General features: G+C 45.6%; 1 protein-coding gene across 1 annotated transcript in view; it reads right to left on the minus strand.

The window, feature by feature from the left end:
* Positions 1–865: 865 nt before the first annotated feature.
* LOC131687425 (serine-rich adhesin for platelets) overlaps positions 866–27,445 on the minus strand; it is a 35,812-nt gene continuing 9,232 nt past the window's right edge. Inside the window, exons 2-7 of the mRNA XM_058971506.1 lie at positions 24,637–25,252; positions 10,667–11,464; positions 9,830–10,601; positions 8,503–9,249; positions 7,874–8,442; positions 866–7,809 (exon numbers count right to left, since the gene is read on the minus strand). Coding sequence (XP_058827489.1) covers positions 7,361–7,809; positions 7,874–8,442; positions 8,503–9,249; positions 9,830–10,601; positions 10,667–11,464; positions 24,637–24,706 — 3,405 coding nt within the window. The 5' untranslated portion in view covers positions 24,707–25,252 and the 3' untranslated portion in view covers positions 866–7,360. The remainder of the gene's footprint in view (positions 7,810–7,873; positions 8,443–8,502; positions 9,250–9,829; positions 10,602–10,666; positions 11,465–24,636; positions 25,253–27,445) is intronic.

The following is a 27,445-nucleotide window of genomic DNA, read 5'->3' on the forward strand; positions in this document are numbered from 1 at the left end:
ATCAATATATTGCGGTGCTAATTATTGCATCTTCAGTGTGTGTATGGGGATATCGATCTTATCGCCTATAGGTGTAGTCAATAACACGCTTCTAAATAATACACTTTTTCCAGTTATTTTAGATAGTTTATATGTTCCTACGTTATACTCATCGCTCTATATAGTATTGTTTGGTGACGATAATATGGCGGTGTTATCGCAATGGCAGCCTACATATGTGTATGAACAACGCGGCTACTACTCTCGATACTGCTGTTTTTAGGTGATTGTTTGACTTTTCCAAATACATTGAATCTACAAATTGTCAAAGGATAAAGAAACACTTCACCGCGTACTTTTATACATAGCGATGGATGTGTTTAAAATGATTCACGCCAAAACGGAGAATCCGCGTTCAACTGATGAGTCTTAATATACGTTGGATACTGCATTGGATGTAACTGGAAAAAATACTGATATTTCCTCGCGCTAATCGCGATGTTTTGGGGTGAGGTTTCTGTCGGACCAAACTAATCGAAACAGGAAGGGAAGCTATAAATAAAGGAATATTGTTCGGCTTATAAAGTCAACAAAAAGTTAATTTTAGTTAAAACAATTGAACTCAGTACGTATTATAATGTTTGATTGAGGATAAAATTTGCAAAGTTTTTAACTTATATCATTCGTGTTAGATTTTAAAATAATTAAAACAAAAACAGCACTCTGTTAGTATTTTTTCTTAAGCACGATTTGACAACTTTACGTTAATAGGTTCAGTAGTAAAACTATAGCTATCTTGTGTTTAAGTCATAACACCACTTCGTTTCCTTCGAAGGATTGATAGAAACGACTGTTCTTGGGAGAGATTGAATTAGCATCAGATCCCGCCAAGCGAATTCAATTTACGGACGAGTTCAAGCGAATGGAGCGCTGGGAAGAGTATAAGATCTAACAAAATACTTCGGTATCTGACGTCGCATCATACCCAATTTTGAACAATTTCTACGCTGCGGCAAAAAAAAATCGCTCGCCTTAAATTCATGGTTTGGCAGACTTTTCAAATCGGCCTTCGACGCACTGTTGCACCCTTATGGATGGGGAAGGAAACTAGGACAGACCTAAATAAGATTGTAGTCAATAAAGCAGCATTTCCGTTGCCGGACATTGAACGACATTTGTCACGCCAAGCTCCAGATGTCAAGCGTCAGTCAACAAGAATTATGGCTTTGCTTCGCGTATTTTTGAACAAACATTCAGCCTTATTCTGCATTACGACGATTTGGCTGACGTTATTATGATTACAAATCACATCACATTCGTTCGAAAAAAAAACCGTCGTAGTACAGGTAAGGCTGATCACCAAGTCCCAGGTGTCCAAAAAACGTCTTACGCTGATCCACTTTGTTCGACGTTTTTTGTTGAATGTAGGGCCAGTTTTTTTGGTAGGGTTTTGACGTTTTACACGCAACGCAAAATACATTATGAATTTTGTTATGTTTGCACATAATGGTTAAGATATTGCTTGTGGCACTAAAAACTGGATTTTAACCGCACTGCGCACTTACCATTCTTCCATTAAATTCTTCTCATAGACCGGTTAGTTCGACTGGTCTGTCTATGAAAGTACCATCTCTATCACAGAGCCTAAAAAAAATGACATTTCTACGTGAACTTGAAAGAAAACAAAATTCAATTCACCCCCGCTGCGATGAATGAAATGTTTGCTTCGTTTCTCTCGTCATTCGTTCTCCCGACGCAGCGCAGTCAGGTTCGAACATGTTCGGTTTCAGAAGCAAAGTGAATTTTGTTTCTATGCTAGCACTGAGAGGGATTATTGAGCAAAAGTGCACCAGATATAGATTACGCAGTTCTCTTAGGCTCGAAAATGTAGAAGATGCTAACTTCTGCCTTCAAACTGTCGACATAATAACAAAAGAATGCTTTGGTTGGTGAATGAATTTATATTTCCTCTGCACTCAAGCATTCGATTCTGCATGAAATTTCAGTCAGTTGGAAAGTGAATGAATGAGGGAGGCGTTGAATCTGAATGTCGGTTTCGGTAAATGCAAGCAGAAATAGGTAACTGATTTTGAAATTTCGTGGCTCTGCTCTATCACTTGAAATACATGTTTTTGACAGCTCGCAGTTTTGAGATCACTCGCACTTTAAAAGTGCGGAGTCCAGGTTGGTGTGGAAGTGCGCAATAATGTGCATATTGAATTAAATTATAAAATTAAATTATGGTTCATTGAGGTAATTATGATAAGCGTGCACGGCATACCCGACAGAAGAAGGCAAGTAAAACACTCGCTTGACAAAAACAAATGTCTGGCAACAAAAACCGGACGTAGGCAAAAAACGTCAAAAAGGGAGAAAAAAGGAAAAAAAAACGTGGAAAAAAAGTCAGTAGAGAGGTTAGCGTTCAATCCTAGGGGCAGATCACTTGTGATGCATTTTCAAAAATCAGCGAAATTAAATGCATTTATTTCCATCAAAATAGAAATTCATAATGTATTTTGCGTTGCGTGTAAGACGTCAAAACCCTACAGAAAAACTAACCCTACATTTAACAAAACGTCGAACAAAGTGGATCAGCGTAGAACGTTTGTTAAACAAACTTTTCTGCGAGGGAGTGCAAAGCTGATGCAAAAATGGAAATTAAATGCATTTTTTCTAATTTGATGCAAATTTGTTATACATTCTTAGAGTGATCTGCCCCTAGGTTCAATCAAAAAGAGTGCGAGTACGAGCAAACGGGGGCTGATCCTACGGACGGCTTAAAAGGAGGCCTGTCGAGTTATCAGCAGTCGCCGGGAACACCTACGATACCATTAACACCGAAGCCACCACTCTCGCATCCGTACCATCATAGGCAGGAGATAAATAAAACATCCCCATCGTCACGAGGCGTGAGTATAAAAGTGCAGTGCAGTCCGGCTCTTCCCAGGTCGGCAACACTCGTAGTAGCAACAATCACCACGACATTTCGGTTCGATCGCAACAGCCAGAGTCCGGTGCGGCTGGCCAAATCCTGAGGTGAACCGGTTTGGTCCACCGAGTACGTGATCAAGTTTCCGAACAAGGCGATCGAAACCTGTACAGTGGATCCGGATCTGCAAAGAAGACAACATTACAGACCTCAATTGTTCAGACTGCCCGGCAAAGCAACCACAGCGCGGGTGGAAAACGGTGGGAAAACAACCGCCACTACCAATGCAACGGCAAAGCAGCAGATTCATTTGCGGCAACAGAGCGGTTATTGTGAAATTTGTCGGATCGAGTATGTTGTGTCGGCGAACCATCTAGTCGCGGAAGAGCGCTGTGTATTTGTGAGGAATGACTAATTTGCTTAGGATAAATAAACCAGTGACGGTGGTCCGGAATAGGCAGCCCTCAAGCAATTCCCGGGGTCACATGATGACGACGGCCAACATCATTAAGGTGAGTGCACCTCTTTTTACCTCCTTCTAAGAACCATATGTGTTTTGGGGCAATTTTGGGACACGATTTGCGTATATTCAACTTTCATTTTACATATTCTTTGTGCCGTTCAATGTTGTTCTACAGCTAAAAACCGCTTTTCTGTCAAAATCATCCTGGTGCAATGAAATGATCTTCCGTGGTACGTGATACAACAAGGCGATCAAAATTACTCCACTTGCCGTACCCTCCACTTGGCGAGGTGGTGGTGCTTTGGTTGGAATCAAAAAGAACCTCAAAGTAATTTTTGTCGATGAAGCCGACCGTCTAGAGCAGATAGCCGCTCGTATATCTTACGGAACAATATCTTCTGAGCAATATACCCAGCCCCAAGTTCTAACGTCGCTGTTACATTTAAAGTGGATATTGCGCACTTTCCACCAACCTGGATTCCGCGCTTTCAAACTGCGAGTGGTGAAACTGCTACTGAAAACTGCGAGCTGTCAAAACATATGTATTTCAAGTGATGGAGATGGTGCTTTCATAGACAGACAAGTCGAACTAACCAGTCTATAAGAAAAATTTAAGAGAAGAATAGTAAGTGCGTAGTGCGGTTGGAATCCAATTTTTATTGCCACAAGCAATAAAAGGTAATCATAAGTACAACAATGTGGTGTTAGATGGGAGTGTTTAGCACGCAGTCGAAAAAGACAAGAGGACGTGAACGCACCCCACCAGAGATGGGTTTTCAGTCGCCAATGTGGTATAAATAGATGTGGTAAATCACATGGTTTGTTAAAGTTGGAAACCAAAAATATGTAAACAATCCAGAGGCAAAATGGGAGCTAGACGAACGGTATGCCACCCAGCGATGCCACATGTTTTTTTGAAATGTCTGTAGAAGAATAACTAAAATGTCTGTAAAAGTCTGTAGATGGTTGTGTAAATCCTAGTTACACTAAACTTTTACTTTAAAAATAGATTGAAAGTAGAATTCTATTGTGAAGGAATCACTCGTATTCGAAAACCGTTATTCTAGTGCAATTTTACTAAACACTATTACCCTTTTAAAAGTCTGTAGATCTCTGGCTACGTCTGTAGGAGACATCAAAAGTCTGTAAAATACAGACATGTCTGTAAATCTGGCATCGCTGGCCACCACTCATCTTTCGAACACCAAAGTGCCATTTTAGCCACACCTGTATATACTACATTGGTCGCTCGCGGGAAGACGGCAGCACTGGAGCTGTCAAAACAAAAAAAAAACCGCATGGGTCAGAAAAAGTTACAACCGGTTCAGTACGGACGTGTGGCGAGAGCAGCCAAGGACGGAAAAACTAACTCACGGTTGAAAAGTTTTTGGGAGTCACCAAGAAGAGTTCGCGTACGCAATGCAAAAATCGGATCCCGATTCGATTTGCTCGTGTACGCAATGCAAAGGCCGGTACGCATTCTTACTCGCAAAAGTACTTTTTCGTCGATGAAAAATAGTTCGAAACTGATCCCAGAATTGATGGTTGTGGTTTTCCCGCAAAGAATTATGCTATATTTCACCCTAAGGAGGAAAATTTGGTAAACACCGTAAATAATTCCCAGAAGGATCATCTGTTCCCGGTGTGGTGCTGTCAAGTAGTTCTTTTGTGCTTGCGTTAAGGAGCTCTCGTGATAGGTCAAAAAAACCACGATACGGAACAAGACGAAAGAGGCCCGGAATGAGAAAGCTGTAGATGTGCGTTCTGGCCAACTATTAGGCGGTAAATCTACACAAATATCTCCCAACCCTCTTGCTTTTTGCTTCATTTTCGTGTTCGGGTCAGCTAGCCTTTTTCTAGTTTAACATCGCTTTGTACGAACAGCATGCTGCTGCTGTGTCGAAGAGTTGTGTCATGAATTTGGTACCCGCGATAGGATTATCGTTTTAGACAACTATAATTTACATTTGATGGAGCTTTGAAGTCGTATATTTTATTCTAGTCAATGTATCTTTGGAACACGAAATATTAATAGTCGAAACCATAATCGCCTCACGATGAATTAAATGCGACAAATTCACGAATAATTTGGCTTGCGATATTAACGCTAGGAGCTTTGGATAAGTCTGTCCGGGTAATAAACGACCTTGTTGGAATAGGAAGGCTTGAACTGGAATTGAGTAGTTTGACAAGCTCGAAGGACCCGAGGTTAGAAGGGCTCCAACCATTGTTCACCAACAATTCCTTTTCATCTCTGGTTCTACCGGCATCTTTGCTGTTCAATCGCTCTATTACTTAGAATATTTTTTTCACGAATTGAAAGGGTCTTTCAATAACAACAGTCTACAAAACCGACAACGTACCTAAATGGCAGAACTTATTAGAGGAATTTCAATCCAAAGCTACCTCTCCAAGTCATTGAAAGTACGTTGTTTTGTTATCTATCCCGCATTAAATGACATCACTTCTGACCAGCCTTAGGGGTTAGTGAGAAAGTACTCGCCAACTACGAAACTGCTTAGCTCTTCTGGTCGACGATGATTGAGAAAGTGAAGCAGTTCCTCGTCAATTTAATGTAAAAAAAACTATGGCGGCGACCTGAATTTCCGAAGTGACTGACTAATTGGATCTCGTACCTTTCAAAGTAACTGTAGTGTTTCTTTTCGACTTGGAACTACACTTTCAGATCGATTCCACAATAACATGGGGCGTCCCTCAAGAAAGTAATCTCGGACCTCTTCTTTTTATGCCTTTTGTGAATCTCAGTAATTCAATTTTGCTGTGGTTTTAAGAAAGCAAGTTACATTCGGTGAAAAAAGCAACGGTTCTTAAAATAGAATGAGGCTGCATATATGTAGCTTATAATCGAAACATTTGAAAGTCTTGACGGACAAGTCCTGCTGTTTTAGTTTAAATGAATAACCCAAGCTAGTTACCAACTGATCATTCATTTTAAACTCTTTTCTTTACAGGTTTTTATCGCAGTATAGCCAATCTCACTGATATGTTGTTACATTCGAAATGGGGTCCCGGTTTCTTCGCTCACTACGTACAACGCAGACACTCAAGGACTCGATCGATAGCTTGGAGGTGGTGGAGCAAACAAGTGTTCGCCGAAATAGAAATAGAATTCAAAAAGAAAGTAATCAATTGAATCGTCTTCCGGAAATCGGTGCCGTAATGGGGTAAGTAAAGATGCCAACACAAATCAAAATCGCAATAATAAGTCGATTATGCTCTTCATTAGTTGCTGTTAGATATTAGTTTTCATTTTGTACTTTTGAAATCTCAAGCATATTTTTATATGAATCGTTTTTTTTTTTTCTATATTTTGTTTTAGCTATTTACAATCGGCGATTTACACTGACAGATGCGTATTTGAGTTCCGCCAGTTTTTATGTTTTATACAAATGCTGTCTGTTGTTTAAAATATAGTTATTTATCAATCTGGAAACATGGCAAATCTGAATGTTCTTACTCGCGCGGCGGATCTATTTCCTACCAATGCTAAAAACTGTCATTATTTTGTATATTGTATGTTGCAGGCAAGCATTGCTGAATAATCAAATTTTGCAATAAGCTTTAAGGTTGCCCCTGGCAAAGCCTATACAGAGAGCGCTAGTTTGTCCCAAACATGAACGAAGAAGGCAAAATTAATAACGGGTTTAACGCTAAATTCCTAAAGCTAGAAAAAAAAATAAACTATGAAGCTCAATCTATTGCAGGTTCTCGGTGGCGCCCCCAGTTAGTAACAATTTAGTAACTAATTATCGCACTGCGATAGGTTTTGCATTTTTTGTTAACCAAAACAAATAATAAGCTGAATGATGAACTATACCAACGGCGTCACACATCACAGAAATCGATTCTGCACTTTTCCCTTAGCCCTTCGCCTAAATCTAAAAATACACACAGGTCACACTAATCCTGGATTAGTGTGTGCTTTAAAATGCTATACCCCCCACGCCTCACTTCATTCAGTACGGTTTTCACTTTTTCCGAACCTTCAACGAATTAGTCGCGCAAATGGAACTACCTTCCTGCACCTTCGCCGAGCCCATTTTCCGATTCAACGAGCTACTGCTGAATGTGTTTCTCGTCAAGCTCGAGGTCGGCGTGCTGGCAGCGGAGGTAATACTCTCCGTGCTTGCACCCTTCGAATCGCCGCCAGCTCGAACCCCCCCGCCGGTTGCCACCACCGGGATACCACTACTACCGGTGGTACCACCTCCTCCTACCATTCCTCCATTCTTCCGCAGCACCTTACTGCCCTTTTCGTCCAGCTTTTCCTTCTCAATCTTTGTACTACTGCGAGATCGTTTGTTACGCTTGATGACACCACCGCCAGCTACTAGGCTGGTCAGTTCCAGATTGATGTCACCGTTGTTGTTTTTGTGGTCGTCTCCGCTTAGCGTGAGTTCCGCCGTTGTGAGTCCGCCTGTGAAAAATGATTTAAAGTTTTAATTCTGTGACAAATTACGAGTCGAATTAGAAAGCCCAACCTCCTCCGTTCCCATTCAGCTCGTCAGCGGAAGCCGTCGATGGACTGGTACCTATCAACTGTGACGGAGCCGTTCCTCCGCCGGAATTACGAGTTCGCCGCGTTGTCGGTTTGTTCAGAATCAGTTGGATGGAGTCCGAATCGTCCTTTCTTCCGGAGGTGGTGGTTGTCGTGGTGGTGACATTTGTACCAGTTCCACCGGTGGTAGCGGCGTTTGCATTCTCGGCCGCTAAGCTTGACCGCAACCGTGCCGAGGCGGGAATCTTCGAGCGGCCACGCTTGTACGTGATGATGTTCGGGATGTTGATGTACTGGTAGTGATGATGATAGCTTTCCAGGCTGTTGTTCCGAACCGTTCGAACCGAGGCTCGCTGCTTAACCTCGTCCTTCATGGTTAGCTTGATGAGGGGGTTGGGACTTGGTGCTACCGAGCCGGTGATGGCGTTGGTGGTGGTTGTTGTTGTCGATGAGTTCGTTCCGGTACCGGTGAGCGAAGGCTGCTGGGTTTGGGTAGCTTCCGCCATGTTTTGTACATTCTTTTTGTTCTTTTGCTGGTTGGTAGAGACGGACCTGCGGGAGGAAGGTTTTTCAGATTTATTGAAGGTTTTTTGAATATGGAATGGGACTCACCTCTTACTGAACAACCGATTGTTCTGCCGCGTGGAGCACGGAACCAGCAGACTCGTCGCATAGCATCCTCCTCCGGTCGTGCTTGTTACCGGCGTTGTAGTAGTCGCTGCAGGTGTATCTTTGCCATTGGCACTATTGTTAGTGTTTGTAATGGTAGTAATAGTAGTAGTACTTGTAACTGTTAACTGCTCCTCTCCTGCACCACTGTTCTCTTCCTGAAGGCCCTTCGATCTAGTGCTGCTTGTGAGCGTCGCCACTGTCTGATGTCGGGTAACACCCGAAGCAGGAACTACTCCGGATGAATCGGATGGCACTTTGTCTAACAACGACGACGTCGTCGTCGACGCCGCCACCGCTTCCACCGTTGACTGTTTTGGGGGCACCGTCGCCACTGCATCCATCGTCGTCGTCGTCGATGATAAGGATGATGTGGTTTGAGGTGGTGGAGGATGGCGATTGCAGGATGAGGCGATTTGATTCAAGAGATTATTGGCTTGCACACTGGCAACACTGGATGCACCAGCAGCAGCAGCGATTCGATCACTGTTGTTGTTGTTGTTGATAATGTTGTTCGTGATGGCATTGTTGTTGTTGTTGTGATTGTTGTTCGGATTAATAGCGGTAGTATTGCGGAATGGTTGAGATTTAGCACGGGTGTGATGGTGATGGTAGTGATGATGATGGTGGTGATAGTGCTGATGCAGTTGGTTCAGATTGAACCGATTGTTAGTGGGCGGTTCGTCGTGACTGTTCGGGATGACGATGGAGGGATGTTATGTACATACGTGAGCATTGTACAGTGAGTTACCGGTGAAACCAGCCAAGTAGTCGTTTTATAGTGACGAAGCCAAGAGGATATTGAGAAATGATACAAAATCACGGTATTAGTTGATAGTAATTTGCATGAGTAATTGATGACTGGTTGTATAACAAGTCCCCGATCTGCATAAATTAGATTAGCATGTTGGATACAGTCGACAGTGAATCATTCACTGAATTTGAAATGAGGATGAATTATACAACCATTCATCAACTCCGTAGAACGCGTCGAATATCTACCAAGGGAACTGATTACTAACGCATGAAATTTTGACAGGCAAAAAGCGATGAGTGAATTTGGCTATTCTGGGACAAACTCCGCTGCTCAAAGTGTGTGGAATTAGAATCTACCGAAACCTTAATTAGTCCAAAAAACAGTGCGAGAAAGTAATTCAAATCCAACACCATTCTCACTCATCACCCAGCGCATTTTCTGTTCCGAAACAAACCCCCTAAAAGCATTTCCCCTCTAAACCAAATCAACGAACAAGGAAAACACCACACTCACCACTGGGTAATAACATTCGCGGACCGCGACGGTCTCCTCCTCATGGCCTTGATCTGATTAAGTTTATCGCCCTGCGTTTGCTGGGACTGTTCCAGCGAGATCAACCGACTCGTGCGAACCGTCTTAGACCGCCTGGTCACCGGTATGGTAGCACATTTCCGATCCACACTCAACGTCGTCGGTGAGTCCATCCCACCAGGCCCGTCAACGACATCCACCACCGCTGCTGTTAGCCTTGTCCCACCGTCAAAATTATTATTCAACTGATTGTTCTGCTCTTGCTGCTCTTCCTCATCGTTCAACCGCATCGTGTCCACCTTGTGGGATATTCCACGGACCCGTTCCTTCAGCAGCATCTGCCCCCGGCAGGTACTGCTTATGTTACTGTGATCGGTAGCCTTACTCGTCACCGGTGTCGCCGATGAGGACGATGTTGCCGACGAGGCAGACGACGACGAACCGGAGGACGTCGACAGACTACTCCGAACCGCTTCCGGACAAGACTGCTGCAGTTCCTCCCTCCGACCGGCATACTGTTTAACGCTGTAGATTCCGTACTCGTGCTTGATCGGTTTACCGATCGCATGTCGTTTACGATACGCATTCCCTTCATTCATTAGGAAAGCTTCCTTACTCAGCATCCACTGCTGCTGATGGCCAATAACGGAACCCGGGCGGCACAGCCGCAACCAGGCAATCGCTTCCAGCGCGTTAAAATTGTAGTGTTTGATGAGGTACGCCCCGATCAGTGTTCCCGTTCGACCGAGACCGGCTGAAAAATGAAGTTTTCTGACTCATCTTAACTTTATTAGTACAAATCAATGACTCCGAACTTACCCTTACAGTGCACCGCGATTCCTCCCTCCGTCTGTTCGCAGATCGTTAAAAATTTCTTCAGTATGGCATCGTTCGGTGTACTCCCATCGACGAAAAACAAATCATGATGGGTAAATCCCGCCCCGGTAAACCTCGCCGCATCGTAAATCTTCACATTCAACCGAATAATCGTCGTCACGTTGTACTTCCGAAAATACTCAAAGTAAGTCTCCGGGGCATGAATCGGATAGCCATTGTCCAACCGGGACTTACTATGGGGACCACAAAAAGCCAAAAACTTATCCGGTACGATCCAGTTAAAATCACCATTCTCTACCCTCTCATAATACTCGTACTGTTGCGAATCGAAATCCGCAAAATTAAAGAACCCCGCTTCCAGCGCTTTCGCCACCGCATGAATACAATCGTACAGCGATATCCGGTAGCCGGAGTACACGTACGAAGCATCACAAAACTTCGTATAAGTCAACACGTTACACCCACTGGTCAGTGGTTTCAACGCCTCATCCGGCGTTCGCTTCAGATAGATCACCGAGTACGCACCGATCAGGTAGGCCGCATTCAGTCGCTTCGAGGCATCCATCGAGGTGTAGTGGACGATCTTTTTGCGGGCGTGCTGTGCCGAACGGAGTTTCTCGTTCAGCAGTTGACAGTACCGGTACAGCATGCAGATGTTTAGCGGGCCGAAGTCGTTGTAGAAGTTCTCGTACACCAGCTCGTCGTCGATGGTGAAGTAGTGCGTGTTGGACGTACCCCTCGGTTTGAAGTCCTTCTTGAAGGCCACGAAGTACAGTCGATCTGTAAGGGGTGGGAGAAGGGAGTTTTTAAAGTTAGTGTCGTGGTTTGCGTCATGTATCGAACGGGCAATCGTTAAGCTAGGAATTCAGTACTCAGTGGAATTAACCGTAATTTTTATTCTAATCGTTTCTTAGATTTATTTTTTTTTCACTCAAAATACCCTTAACGACAAGGACAAACTCCGGCAACCTCCCGAGCAAGTGCAGAAACAGGATACCACCGAGGCAAGTACACCGTGTATAACCCGTACATATCAACATATGATTCCGTTTCCCTTCTACCCTCAGATATCTACCGACGAATGCTCCGGTGGCCAACGAAGTCATCACTCGATACTGGACAACAAAAAGCTAGTCGGGAAGGCCCCAAATGACATAAACTATCACATTCACGAGCGCGCTGGTGTCTCTTAGTATAGGGCTGCTCTGACTCCGGGAAGTTGTGGATTAGTTCGCGATGAGCTCCTGGTGGCAATTTGAACAAGAAACCTCGGGTGAACACTAAGCTACAATGTACCAACACAGATCACTGGTTAGTCGCTTTCCAATCTATTCCAGTATCTTCTATATCAGATCAAAGCCCCTCGTCTCAGGATATAAAACAATCGCGCGTTCCTTGCAACACCACCAGTTCTATGAAAAACTCTGCCGAGGATCGTCGACCGCCCTTACAACGATAGTTCCACGAATCTACAGTCGCTTCAGTGCTTCGTTCCCTCATCCAGCAGGGATAATACCCTAATATGAGCTGTACAATAGAATACGAATGAATTGAGAAACAACCTTAATTAGGATATTGTAGCTGCGTCCGTCTACTTGGCCTTCCAGGAGGACTACATAGGAACGAAGTGATCGGTTCAACATCTATCAACCTGTTGGCCTTGGGACTCAAGACGATGTTTCCACCGAACTGGTCTTACGATCTTACGGTAAGCAACCCACCCAAAACACCCACGGAAATTGAGTGACGAAACGCTAGAACCTCCAGAGCGTGCAACTTTTATTTTTTGCTAAAGGAACTTGGATGCACCAAGTTTCGTGCCCTTGAGCGCCAATTGATACATGCATTTTTTTTTTTACTTTAGGAAAAAATAAAGGTTGCATACTCACAGGCTTTTACCTCTAGTGCCATTGGACAAGAGTTCGGTTCCCTATACTCGTCAGCGACATAGAGCTTCTGTGCATGGCCAACCGAGACATCACTCGGTACCAGCCAGTTGCTTTGGGCGTTCAAATATGTTGTGTGAACTGTTTGAATTTAGCGTCTAACGCCAATTATTCGGTGTTAGTTTGGATATATCGTTTGACAGCAAGTTGGTGTCAGTTACTGACGAGTGGAACACGAAACATGCAACAAATCCAACGTCTTCAGATCGCGCTGGAGCGTAGTAGTGTCACGAATCGCAAATCGCTATAAAACGAGCGGTATAACTGCGATCGCCATCGTGGAGTCAATGCCGACGCCATTCCAATCGGCATCCTTAGAGCTGCCTGGATTCGTTACCACATCCAGGCCAGCGCAGACGGGGTTACCGAGGTCCTTCTACAGGCAACGAGAACGTCGTTAGTCAGTAGCCAAAATTCCGCGGCCGCTCGCGAGCTACGGAGAAACCGTGGACATCAAGGAAGCAGTGCTGACATCGGCACCCGAGGTAGGAGTAACCTAAGAAAGTGGGTGGAAAAGTGCAACGGAAACAAAAACCAAATAAAAGTGACATCGATATTCGGAATCAAGTGGGTTTTCTTGAAGGTCAAACAAGTACTCCTTGATAGCAGCTTGCGATCGCAAGCCTTCGCTGAAAAGTGTGGAGGGGGGTCTCATAAGTGCTGGGAGTAACGACTCCGCCAGAGACAGACGTTGCACATACCCTACGTCAGGTTATGCGTCCCCTTGGAGATCGTTGATACAACAAACTCCTGGAATTCATCAAGAAGTTGGCCAAATTTCCAAGTACGTCCACGCTACATCGATACTTGTATCAGCCCCATTCCCGGCGCCCGTTAGACGGTCTACGTTCTGCGTAACAGGCACAAATGGTCACTACCCCGTTATGGTCCACGTTAACTGTACATCATCCCCAACGTGTAGTACACTAGTCGAATTTTGAGGTAGCCGTAGCCCTCAAAACGCGTGAAAAGCTCTACGACTGTTAGTAAATAAGGCGGCTAGTAATCCTCCTCCTCAGGCACGGAACAGGCAGAACTCGGTTTTCCGGACCAAAAAGCGCCAGCAGCAAGACCGAGATCGCGAAGCGATGGAGCAGCTGTACCGCGCTAAAGACACACGGAAATTCTACGAGAAGTTGAACCGCTCGCGCAGGGGCCACGTACCACAGGCCGACATGTGCAGAGATACAAACGGGAATCTTCTCACGGACCAGTGTGAGGTGATCCAGAGGTGGCGGCAGCACTACGAAGAACACCTGAACGGCGATGCAGCAGACGACGAGGATGGCACGGTAACGCACCTGGGAGCACGCGCGGAAGACATTACACTACCGGCTCCGGATCTCCAAGAAATCCAGGAGGAGATTAGCCGGCTCAAAAATAATAAAGCCACTGGGGTTGACCAAATACCAAGCGAGCTACTAAAACACGGTGGCGAGCCACTGGCTAAAGCGCTGCACTGGGTGATTACCAAGATTTGGGAGGAGATTTTACCGGAGGAGTGGATGGAAGGTGTCGTGTGTCCTATCTACAAAAAGGGCGACAAGCTGGATTGTTGTAATTACCGAGCAATCACCCTGCTGAACGCTGCCTACAAGGTACTGTCCCAAATACTATGCCGTCGACTATCACCAATTGCAAGAGAGTTCGTGGGGCAGTACCAGGTGGGTTTCATGAGCGAACGATCTACCACGGACCAGGTGTTCGCTCTTCGTCAAGTACTGCAGAAATGCCGCGAGTACAATGTGCCCACACATCATTTGTTCATCGACTTCAAAGCCGCATACGACACTATCGATCGAGACCAGCTATGGCAGATTATGCACGAGTACGGATTCCCGGACAAACTGACGCGATTAGTGAAGGCGACGATGGATCGGGTGATGCGCGTAGTACGTGTCTCAGGGACGCTCTCGAGTCCCTTCGAATCACGCAGAGGGTTACGGCAAGGTGATGGTCTCTCGTGTCTGTTATTCAACATCGCGCTGGAAGGTGTAATGAGAAGAGCAGGGATCGACACGAGTGGTACGATGTTCACAAAGTCCGTTCAGCTACTTGGCTTCGCCGATGACGTTGATATTATTGCACGAAACTTTGAGAAGATGGAGGAAGCCTACATCAGACTGAAAAGAGAAGCCAAGCGCGTCGGACTTGCCATCAACACGGCGAAGACAAAGTACATGATAGGAAGGGGTTCACGAGAAGAGAATGAGAACCGCCCGCTTCGAGTTTGCATCGGTGGCGACGAAATCGAGGTGGTTGAAGAGTTCGTGTACTTGGGCTCACTGGTGACCGCCGACAATGATACCAGCAGAGAGATTCGTAGACGCATCGCAAGACACTTCGATCGAACAGAGTTCGCCGTCGTACGAAGCTGACCATCTACAAGACGCTGATTAGACCGGTAGTTCTCTACGGGCACGAGACCTGGACCATGCTCGTGGAGGACCAACGCGCACTTGGTGTCTTCGAACGGAAAGTGTTGCGTACCATCTACGGTGGAGTGCAGATGGAAGACGACACATGGAAACGGCGAATGAACCATGAGCTGCATCAGCTGTTGGGGGAGCCGCCCATCTGTCATACCGCGAAAATCGGACGACTACGGTGGGCCGGGCACGTAGCCAGAATGTCGGACAATAGCCCGGTGAAAACGGTTCTCAATTGCAATCCGACCGGTACAAGAGGACGTGGCGCGCAGCGAGCACGATGGATCGACCAGGTGGAAGACGATTTGCGGACCCTTCGCAGACTGCGTGGCTGGCGACGCGCGGCCATGGACCGAGTGGAATGGAGGAATCTTTTGTATACGGCACAGGCCACTTCGGCCTTAATCTGTTAATAAATAAAAAAAAAATGATGATATCCATGACGCCAAACCCAGTATAATTCTGGTGGTAGATGGTATAGTTCCCTTGTCCGTTACGGTACAGTCACAAATGGCGGTTATTCAAATCTGGCTATCAAGCCCATGGGAGCTTGAGCAATTAGTGCCGCTATGGTGTCACAGCTAGGTCGGTTCGATTGCAGATTCCTACCATCAAACGCGTGGTGTGTACTGATATGCGGGCTCTGATATAGTAGGATATACGGGTTTCCCCTTTCCAGCAGTGGTTGTTTGCCGTTGGATTCTTTTGCCTTTCGGAAACCAAACCATTGCATGTCCCACTGTTGTCGCATCGCGTTTTTTTTTTGCTCTCCAAGCATCTTAAGCTGGGATCGATAGATCAATGGCCGGCTGTGCTCTTGTCTCGTTCGCAGGTCGATCTGCCTCGTCGTTACCTGTTATGCCACTATGTCCTGGGATCCAAACGAATCGAACAGGTTTGCTCTGCTCTAACACTTGTGTCCCCGGGATCCATGGATGCTTCCATTTGCCGCCTTTTAAGACCAATGTGCAGCTTGCAGAGTCTGTTAGAACGACCAGTTCGTTCTGAATGTTCCGAATTGACAAACCCATCCTAATAGCATACACTCGCGCAGAAAAAAAGCTTTAGTGTTACGGAAGACTGTGTTCCCGGAAGACCATGGAGTCCGGCACCCACTGTATTTGGAGCTGTCGGAGTATAATACAGTCGATTGCTGAAATCAGTTAATCAACATTTCTTCGACGACTGATCGAACTTTGCCGGGTGGGTCTCCGGCCCGTACAACTTTCTTCACGTCCCAAACAATCGTCAGTTTCGCTGTGTGCCACCCTGGATCCCTTCTTCGGGTAAGCGTGCCTGCGTAAACTCCGACGCTCGTCGGATCAGTGGGAGACCGCTGTTGTTACGGTCTTTCTCCAGCACTCGAAAAGCAATCCGCGCAATCGACTGTACCGCTATGATAGAAGGGAATTGGCCTTGTAACAAATGCACTAGAGGCGATACGAACCATTTTGTTGTAAGCAGGAGCAAGTGTCTGCAGCGATATTTGGCCTCCTCTGCTCACTAGGCCAATCTCATAAATTATCTTCGAAGTGATCATCGCCGATCCCACTTGATGTAATGGCGATCGTTTACCACGCGGAAGTTTGGCACCTATCATTTTAAGAATCCGGTGCCTGGAGTCGCTGAACTTTTTCACCATCTTGCAATGCGCTTTAAAATTCAAAGTCCGGTTCAACTTTACACCGAGGATCCTCAATCCGTTTGTTTTCGGGACAACTACACGGTCGATGGTGATGTCACGCATTGGGTCTCGACGTGTGTTGGGACTGCAGTAAAAGATGTTCGACTTTGTAGCAGAAATCGCGAATCCAACATTCTTCGTCCATTTTTCGACAGCCTTAACCGCGGCCTGCAGTTTTCGACGTAGCCCTTCTGTTTTGCGACCTCGCACCACAAGGAGTATGTCGTCTGCATACAAAAGTATTTCCACGCCAGCTGGGATTACTTTGAAAATCGGTTGCATCGCGACAAGGAATAATAATGCTATTAAACCGGCTGTACCTGACGATTCTTCGGCTTCCAGCTGTGCAACTCCAAGCAGTATGTACTACCAAAACGTACACGGATTAAGGACCAAAATAGACGCATTTTTCTTGACTGCTTCGGAAGCCGAGTACGAATATTCGTCCTTACGGGAACCTGGCTGAATGACCAAATCTCACTCTGCACTAGAGTGACAGAAAAAAATGACCCCCCTCGGCCCACCCCTGAGTCGATTCCTAGTCCCACCAGGAGTGTCTGCTCCAAATTTGAGCCAAATCGAACAAATCTAGCTACCGGACCAACGTGCTTGAAGTTTGTATGGGATTTTTCGACAATTTACATGGGGAAACCCCACTTTCGCACATTTTCCCCGCTAGGTGGCACTGTATACATCAGCTTATCACCAAAAAGTAAAACTTAAGAAGACAATTCTATTATCTACAACTTTGTTGAAGACTGCAAAGCGATCCGACTCGAACAAGAAAAGTTATTAAACTTTTAACAAAGTGATGTCTGAGTCAGTTTTGCATGGGGCCTAGCAGTGCATGGTAGTGTATCAGTACTAGGTTCTAACAAGCTAAACATTTTGTGGAATAATGGTTAGATTTAGCTCAATAGCATGTTCGGAAGAATTGTAGAACATAATACGAGTTATGTTTTGGTTAGAAAATTTTGGTTCCACCTGTGACAGCATAGATGGCGCCAACACTAACTTTTCAACGAAGAGATAGAAATTAGGTGTCTTCTACAAAGTTGTAGAACAAGCCTTTTGCAGTAATTCTTCCAAACATCTCGATATTTTATCTCTCTCCGTTGAAAAGTTAGTGTTGGCGCCATCTATGCGGTCACAGGTGGAACTAAAATTTTCTAACCAAAACATAATTCGTATTATGTACTGCAATTCTTCCGAACACACTATTCAGCTTAATCTAACCATTATTCCACAAATATGTTTAGTTTGTTAGAACCTAGTACTGTTACACTACCATGTACTGCTAGGCCCCATGCAAAACTGACTCAGATATCACTTCGCTAAAAGTTTAATAACTTCTTTCAACAAAGCCGGATTGACTAGCAGTCTTCGACAAAGTTGTAGACAATTAAATTATCTTTATTTTCACTTGCAGTGACAATACTATAGTGCCACCTAGCAGTGAAAATGCGAACTAGTGGGTTTTCTCCATGTAAATTGTCGAAAAATCTCATACAAACTTCGGGCACGTTGGTCCGGTAGCTAGACTTGTCCGATTTGCTTCAAATTTGGAGCAAGTACTCCTGGTGGGACTCGGAATTGACTCAGTGGTGGGCCGAGCGAGTTTTCAAAAATTCTTTATTTTTCTGGGCACTCTACTCTGCACAACTGTTTGGACATCAATCCGCCGTTTTTAGGCATGACCGTTTCCCTTTGAACAGCCTTACGACTCGCGCGGGGGGCGCTTTATAATTTTTTAAAAATTTATTTCGTCTTCGGCATATACCGTACAGATTGCTCTTAATACTATTGCTAATGTCAATATTAAACATTTTAATTGCTAACTTAGATTTACAAACTAATATAGTTTAGATGAATTTGCTACAACATTTGTCCACCGGATTATTGTGGCCATAAGCTGTACAATGTCTAGAAATCCACAGAGGCGGACGATTCCTTATACCATGAGGAGGAACAAACAAATTAATCCTAGAAAGAATTTCAGTACAGCCAATATTGTTCGATAACATATCGTAGATGAACATTCTATGCAAGAAATCTAGCAAAATGCACCTATTATTATCCGGCGGAAGACGGATAGGATCGTTTTCTGAGAGCAAATCGTACAAAGCTTCTCTGAACACGCCGATTACTTTGGACAGCGTGATTTTGTGGCCCATACTTGTACAGCATACTCTAAGGTACTCCGGACCAGTGAGCATGATATTGTTTTCAACGCGTAGAAATCCACAAAATCAACTGTGTTCCGTTTTACAAAAACCCAGTGTGGCAAAAGCCTTCGCCTTTGTTTGCAGTGATGTGGTCGGCGAAACGAAGTTTTCTGACCAACAACATTCCTAAGTCACGGATGGCATCCACCCTCTCGATGACACAGGCAGTCTATTCACAACGCCTTACGATTGCCAAGCACCCGAAACTTATCACCTTACAATTATCGACGTTGATCTACATGTCGTTTAGTAAGCGCCATTCCTCTATATTGTCTATATCGTTTTGAAGCACAGCAGAATCGAGTCCTGAGGCAATTGAACGAAAGATTTTCAGATCATCAGCGTAGAGTAGTCCAAACTTGATGCGGGTGCAAAGATCGTTGATGAATAAGAGAAAGGTATGTGATCCTAGGTGACTTCCTTGAGGTATACCGGTTGGCGTTTCGAACGTGTGATTCTAGCGAAAGCGGATCACTCGGAAAGGTAGCAATGCAGCCATCTGGTTACCCATCCAGGAAAACCTACTCGCTCAAGTTTCAAAACGGCAATGTTGTGAGGTACCTTGCCGAATGATTTCGTAAATTAACAAAATATATTGCGTCCATTCGTTGACGATTCTCGACAGCTGGAATCACGTCATCAAGTTTGAAGTGGCGGAACGTTTTTTTTGTTGTAAATTCGTGCTGACATTCGTCAATTATGCTGGAAAATGCAGCGCACATTGCATTATAAACTCTTCCAGAACTAGCTTTATTTTTGTTTGAAGATAGACATTTTTGGGTATACCCCCGGAACGTTTTCTGGTCTTTCTAAATGTCCAGAATGTAGAGGGATTATTTCAAATGCTGCGATGGATTTGGTTCAGCTATTCACCGAATGCACTGTTACGGCTGTTTTATATTGAAGTTCCATTTGACGAATAGTTTTGTTGTCGTCAGTCCTACGACGAAAGTATCGCTTTCGTTGTTTCCGGAGTACGTTGCGTAGGTGACCAAGCTCGGGATTCCCCCACGGAAACTTATAATCTGCTTTTCTGTTGATACGTTTTTTATGAACATTCTTTCGGCGTCGAAACGAGGACATACGAACAGTATGTGTTGGGCAGTTTCGTCGACACCTGGGCAGTCAGGGCAGACGGAGACCTCCGCGTGCCCGAACCTGTGGAAGTACTGTCGGAAGCAGCCATGGCCTGACCCTGACAGGAATTGTGTCAGATGGAAGTGAACTTCCCCATGGGGTCTACCCACCCTACTCGATATGTTAGGTATCAGCCGGTTGGTCCACCTACCTTTCGAGGAGTTATCCCACTCACGCTGCCATCTGGCGACCGAGGTCACCCTGGTGCGCTCGCGGGCTCCTCTATTTCCACGTAACTCGAAGCACTCCTCATCTTCCCGGATGACCAGCCCAACTGGCATCATGCTCGCTATCACGCAGGATGCATCGTGTGATACCGTGCGGTAGGCAGATATCACTCTGAGGCACATCACGCGGTAGGTGCTCTCCAATTTCCGTAGGTAACTGGTTACCCTCAGTGCTCTTGACCATGACGGGCCGCCGTACCTGAGGTTAGATACGGCAACGCCAGCCAGTAGCCTACGTCTACTGGCGCACACCTTTGAGCTGTTGGACATCATCCTCGATAGAGCCACAACAGCAGTCGACGCTCTCTTGCATGTGTAGTCGACGTGGCTGCCGAAGGTCAGCTTGTCGTCTATGACTCCGAGAGACTTCAGACTTCGCTGTGAGATGATCACTTCTCCCACATGGATAACTGCATGTTGTGTCGACTTGCGGTTGTTAACGATAACTACCTCCGTCTTATGCTGAGCGAGCTCATCAATTCCTCCACCGTGTTGATCACGTGTTCTGCAGTTAGTTCTACCTCAGAGACTGACTCTCCATAGACCTCCAAGGTAACGTCGTCGGTAAAGCCGTCGATCTTGACCCCAGGAGGGAACTTCAGTCTCAGAACCCCGTCATACATGAGGTTCCATAGCACCGGGCCTAGGATCGAGCCCTGCGGGACTCTGGAAGTAGCTTTCCAGGATCCGGTACAGACCCACTGGTAGGCTAAGCCGGTGTAACGAGAGCGCGATGGCATCCCAGCTTGCGCTGTTGAATGCGTTCTTCACGTCAAGTGTCACTTCACGTCAAGTGTCACAGTATCGAATGCCTCGCCTTTTTCGTTGGATCGTTATCTCGACAGACTTTATCACTGAGTTGATAGCGTCCACTGTGGACTTACCCTTCCGAAAGCCAAACTGGTTGCTTGACAGGCCGTCCGTACCTTCTGCGTACGGGGTTAGCCTGTTGAGGATGATCCTCTCGAGCAATTTGCCAGTCGTGTCGATCAGTCAGATTGGTCTGTATGCCGATAAGTCGCCTGGCGGCTTCCCGGGCTTCGTCAACAACACCAATTTCGGCCTTTTCCATCTATCGGGGAAGCGGCACTCGTCAAGGCATCTCTGCATAGCTAGCCTGAACATGTTCGGGTTCGCTATGATCGCTGCCTTGAGAACGCTGTTTGGAACTCCATCCGGCCCTGGAGCTTTGTTCATTGCTAGGGAATTAGCCACTGCGAGTAGTTCTTCATTCGTCACCGGAGCCACCATTTCGGCCGTGCCCGCACTGTTTCGTAGTGCAGGTGGCCAGGGGCTTGTGGCTCGAGACGGGAAGAGTACTTCGATAATCGTTGCCAACCGGTCCGGAGACCGTTCTGGGGGTGGAGAGCCTGCTCCTGTCTGTACCCTTACATTCGTACGATTTATGGCCGGACTGAAGGCACCGGTAGCACCTATCCACTGAAGGCGGCTGGGGTATGCTAATTGGGCATACTGACCAGCCGATCTTTAGTTTACCTATCACGGTAACCTTTTTGGCATCTGCCTTCAGTAGCCTGAGGTAGGCTACTTGGGTGCCGGAGGGTCCCCCTCTCAAGTGCACAGAGGCCCGCTCGATTCTTACGTCGCATTGCTCCTTGACGGCTGCGACGACATCGTCTGCGGTCGTGAACTCGTCCAGATGCTTAAACTGGAGTCATTTACGCCCCTAATGACGCCTTCACCCAGGACCTCTTGGGCCAAGGCCTTATAGACAGCACTGGATTGTGCGCCTTGCTTAAGCACTAAAAGCATTTCGCCTGTATTGGTGCGTCTCACGCTGCGCAGGTCTTGCCCGAGTCTTTCGGCCGCCCTCATCGACTTTAGGACGTCGGCATATTTGTCCTTGTCGGTCTTTAACCACAAGGCCTCGCCTCTGTCCTTGGCCCTCATCGCGGGCCGCGGTGCATCCGGTGTCGGTGCCGGCTTCTTCTTGGTAACCAGCGTCCAGGGGTTTACACCCCCTGCCCCGGTTGCACCGAGTTGCTGGTACCTTCTCTCTGCCTGGCGGGGTCATTTTCGTCCCCGGTTTACCTCGACCAAACGGCGTTTGGCGTTTGGGGTGCTCCATAGAAGGGGAAGGCCCCTGTCTGGGTACCTATGTCGGCCTTCTCCCTTCCCTCCCTCTTGGAGGCCACTATCTGGGTTCCTCTGTCGGACTTTTCTCCGCACTCCACCCTCTTGGCGTAAGCCTGCTGTTCCTGTCTTGCGACACGAACAGCCTTCCGGAGCACCAGCAGGATCTGTTTCAGCTCCTTGCGGATATTTTGCTTCGCGTTAGTGAACTCGATTATAGTATCGAGCTGCTCCACCACTTTACGCATCGCGGATAGTGGCCCGTCCAGCGCGTTGGTAGGGCTATTTTCTACCACTGCTGGGGGGTCACTTGTGCTGTCGGATACAGCCCTCGTCGCTCCACTACTCTCCCCACTGGGGGGAGACCTCATCAAACCACCTTTAGCAAGGGGGGTTCGGCACCTCTGTTTGTTTGTTTTTGTTCTTCACGTCGCTCATTGATCTTACGAGTCGCGCGAGAAAGAAAGGTCCGCCACGCCAGAGCTCCGCAGTAACGTGGTAAGGGACGCTTACTGTGGGGGTTGCCCAGGTACTCCACAGGCTCCGTTAACGATCGAGCATCTTTATCACCCCCTCGATTATTCATCCCTCGGCACGGGTCGCTTCACGCCTTGGACTTGGGGTTATGACCTATTTTGCTTTACGTGGTGACCGCGGCCCAGATCATCACAACCATCCTCCTTTACCAGGACTTTGGACCTGTAGCTCTAGTTCTCAATAGTTCCAAGTACGTAGGTTATTACAGACATGATACTATTGTGATCCGTCGTTCGCTAGCGGAGTTGATAGCAGTCTACAATAAGAAATGTGATTAAATGGTCTTTGAAGAGGATTGAGGGAAACTTAGCTTCGTTCGGTGCATATGGTGCAGCACCGATTCGTTCGCGAATCCTTAAAATTATGTTGTGATCTAGGAATGGCCAGATCTCAAAGATTGAGCTGCACTCGTTGAAGATACGGTGACGGTTTTTGGCAGACGTTGTGACTTGATCAGTACAGCAATTTCGTGCGTGAAGACCACAATTTGCGCCATCCCACACAGCGCGTATTCAGCTCGGTAAAGCTCATCCTGGGAAAGCATACTGAGTTCCACATGTTGACTCTTGCTCTTCCGAAGTAGGTGGTCGAGGTAACAGAAAATATAAGCCGTGTAACTATGCAACCTGGTTCATAAGCTAAACCAAGCGACGTTTATGTTTGTAGCGAAATGACTGATATTGAAATGGATGACGCGAAAATTTCAGAAAATAATTGTTCTTCGGACTACTGAGCCCTAAGCTTCTGTAGAATATCTAGAGCTCGGAATCACGGATTGTTAATTGAAATCGGAGGCTCAGCATCCATTGCGTTACGACATCTGCCGGGTGAAGTTACGGCGAAGACAAGTTTCCAATCTCTCGATCATCAACTGCCGGGTACGAGTGATGACTTTTAACCGTGTTCAGCATTCAAATACCGAATGAAGCCGCCATCCGTTCGAGTTTCGGGACCGACTCGTGCGCAAGTCTATGAGTAAAGTGTCCCCTTCCTCGTTCTATCTTTCGTCAGGACAAAGTTACAACAAACTGTGTTTGGTTAGTGTAGAAAACGAAGTTCCGATGGTTCACAATTGAAATGCGACCAGGCACAGACCATAAGCGGTTGAGACAATCAAGTGCACGGTTAGACGATTCATCCACATTTCAACCCATAACGCAAGTATTTTTTTAAATTGAAATTTGGGTAAACTGAGCTTTGCTGAGAATAATTTCGTTCTTTTTGAAAGTAACTAATTTGAATTATTTACAAGAAATCAGTTCCTTTTCTATTGTAATCTGCCTTTTTTGGAAGATGTTATCTGTTGTAGTAAATGAGAAAACAAAACATTCTTACATGATTGCTGGACATAACCAAAAATCTTAAAACATGTATTCGCACTTACGTCAACAATAAAAAATGAAGTGCACAAAGAAAAATAGATTTTTGTCGAACAACTTTCCGTGTACGATATAACATATATTAGCAGCAGCAGCACCACCACCCGGGCGAACCATTTCCCGCAGTCAATCAAATGTCGTCCTCTAACGTGTGTGAAATGGGTTGGAAAGGCGATAGGAACCGACACCGGAATGGAATGGTATTTATAGTTTGTAATAACATCAGCTAACTATATTATTTCCGAATATACATACACATACACACACATAATAAAGTAACATATTTTCACTTACTCTCGACAATCTCCGAGGCCGACTGTAAACATTCGTTCAGATCCATCCTTTCGCTCTTTTGTCCGAACATGAAGACCCTTCGAATCAGCTGGTGCTGCTTCTGCTGCTGTTTCAGGTTGCTACTAATATATTCCCCCGCACCTTTAGTACGTCTGCTGTGGGACTACTGCAACAGTTTCGCGTCCGGAGTTCGCGTGTTAAGCTACCGAACTTTATAGGCCAATGTTATTTCCAGTAGGGGCCGAAGCTGACCTTCCGCTACTTTGAAGAGTTTTGTTGTCCAACGCGTTGAGTCCAATTGTCCTTTTACCCACGTACGAACGAACGAACGAGTTGCTTCACTCCCAACCTCCCCAAAGGAAAGGGCACCACCACCAGCTGCTGCTGCAGCAGCTCGGGGTTGAGATCGCAAGGAAAGGAAAGCGACGTGTGTGCTTTATGACCTGTTGTGGTGGTGGCGGCTTCCTGCTACTACTACTACTACTTCTGGGTGTTGTGTTTCTTCCTCCGGCCTCCGATCCCGAGCCCGCCGTTCCCGTCACCACTGTTGTTGTTGTTGTCCGGTGATGGGGGTTGTTCTCTTTCTAACATTGCGTGGTGGCTGCATCTCGTTAACCTAGAATAAAGCCAGGAGAAGAAGAAAAAAGGATTATGTTTCTGTTGCTGTCGGCGGTGGTTGGTGTGAACTTTACACAAATAGAGAGGATTTGAAAATCGATCGACAATCATGGGATACTACCTACTACTGTTTGCAAGCTTTGTGTCTGTTGGGGGCTTTTAAAACGGTGTCCATGTAGGGTTTGTTTTGAACAATTTTGAGTGGAGGATATTCCGAGTTCGATAAACGTGTTTAATTTTTCTTTTAATGTTTGGAAATATTTCTGCCTTTTTAGACCTTTCCATACTGCCTTGCAACCTTGCCAAAATCGTTTGGAATGTCCATGTTAGGTTTAAAGCATTTTAGATAATTTACCTTCTTAATCGTTTTAAACTTAATTTAACTTTTCTGACGAGTTTTTTGCTTTTTATGCCTAAACAAGGTCCAAAGGGTTGTACAACCTCTAAAAAGACTACATAACTACTTTCTTCAATTTAAACCCATTCAGCCTATGCTGGAATTTTGCTGCATGTTTAACATTTTTTCACGTTTTGAGAGTTTCTGTAAGCTTTTTTGGTGTGTTTGTGTGATTTAGTGGCATTTTTAAAAACTTTACAAATTATGTAATAATGCATATAAAATAAACGATTAATAATTAATAAATAATATTTCGTTTGGCAAGCAATTAGTAGTCACACCTTTTTCTGACCTGACTTATAAAGTTGCTATTTAATTTTTGGTATCTACAACTCTAAGCTAGCTCGATTATCGAAATGATACATTCTACTAGTGAATGCATTTGACCCATCCACATGTCGAGCTTTCGCATGTGAGATTTTCGATATATTAAGGTTTAAAGAGCATCAATTGTCTGACCTGTAATTTATTGGCACTGTATGGTATGCACGTTTATTGCAAGTCACACTAAAACTCCTTCCCTTTTGCTCACGGAACTACAATAAAGTATCACTTAGTGGAAAGGCTCATTAAACTTGTTCGCGTTATTTGATCCATTCAATTGCTCATCTTTGAGTCATTGGTAAATTGTACTCACTGGGCACGTTTTCGTCTCGAAAGTGGCCCACCGTAAATTTTCTTCCACGGTGACCATGCGTTTCGTAAAACCCTACAACACGCTCGCGGAGTGCTTGCTGTTTCGACGCCATCTTCGATTGAACTGACAGCACTCGAGCGGAAAGACACATGACACCCATTTCTAGGGAGTCCAGAAAGCAATTATTTTCGAGAGAAAAAAAATTACGCTCTTTTCTTTAATTACAGAAAGGTATTGGAATAATTCTCATTTTTATTGAACGCCGTTACTTTAGACTATTTAGATCCTCTACATACTTAAGCCAATTACCTCCGAATATCAACTCGGATCGCTACCATTTACTCCTCAGCGGTGGATCTAGTCTATTAACGAGCTTTCCGGTAGGGTGCTGGGATCGGTTCTGTGATCACAGGCAAAGCGTGACATCTGGTACATTGGCGCCTCGACGAACTGCTACCAGTGCATCTACGCAAACTACTCGAGCTAGCGAGCTCCGGCGGAATGGAACTAGCCAACTACACGGGACAACCGGTAGGGTGTGCATATTAGGAATGTCTGCTCTGGTCGCTTACTTCATTGATGTCTTCTCTATTTCATCTATAGCTCAACTAGAATCTCTGCAACCATTCTCCACGGCTTTTCACATCCCTTTGACGATATTCTCATTTCCTTGAATCTGAGGAGTTCATTCCATACCTTTTCATTCCGGTAAACAATAGGTTGAAGGTGCGTGACCAAACTGATGTAGATACTTCCTAAAGCAGTAGCAACCTGATAAAAACTGCGTTCTTTTCGTATTCCACCAACGACACATTCAGATTTCTTCGATCTTCCGATCTGTGCATTATGCCGAACATGTTGCCATTTGACCATCGAGACGGCTCTTTCCATCCTCCTTGCGAGGTTTCCAAAAACTGTTTCGTTTGGCATGTAATCTGTAATTGTAAATTTGGTTTTTGGGCGCTTTTTATTTATTGACAGATTAAGGCCGAAGTGGCCTGTGCCGTATACAAAAGATTCCTCCATTCCACTCGGTCCATGGCCGCGCGTCGCCAGCCACGCAGTCTGCGAAGGGTCCGCAAATCGTCTTCCACCTGGTCGATCCATCGTGCTCGCTGCGCGCCACGTCTTCTTGTACCGGTCGGATTGCAATTGAG

The sequence above is a fragment of the Topomyia yanbarensis genome, chromosome 1, assembly GCF_030247195.1.
Source record: "Topomyia yanbarensis strain Yona2022 chromosome 1, ASM3024719v1, whole genome shotgun sequence".
In the NCBI taxonomy this organism is placed as follows: Eukaryota; Metazoa; Arthropoda; class Insecta; order Diptera; family Culicidae; genus Topomyia; species Topomyia yanbarensis.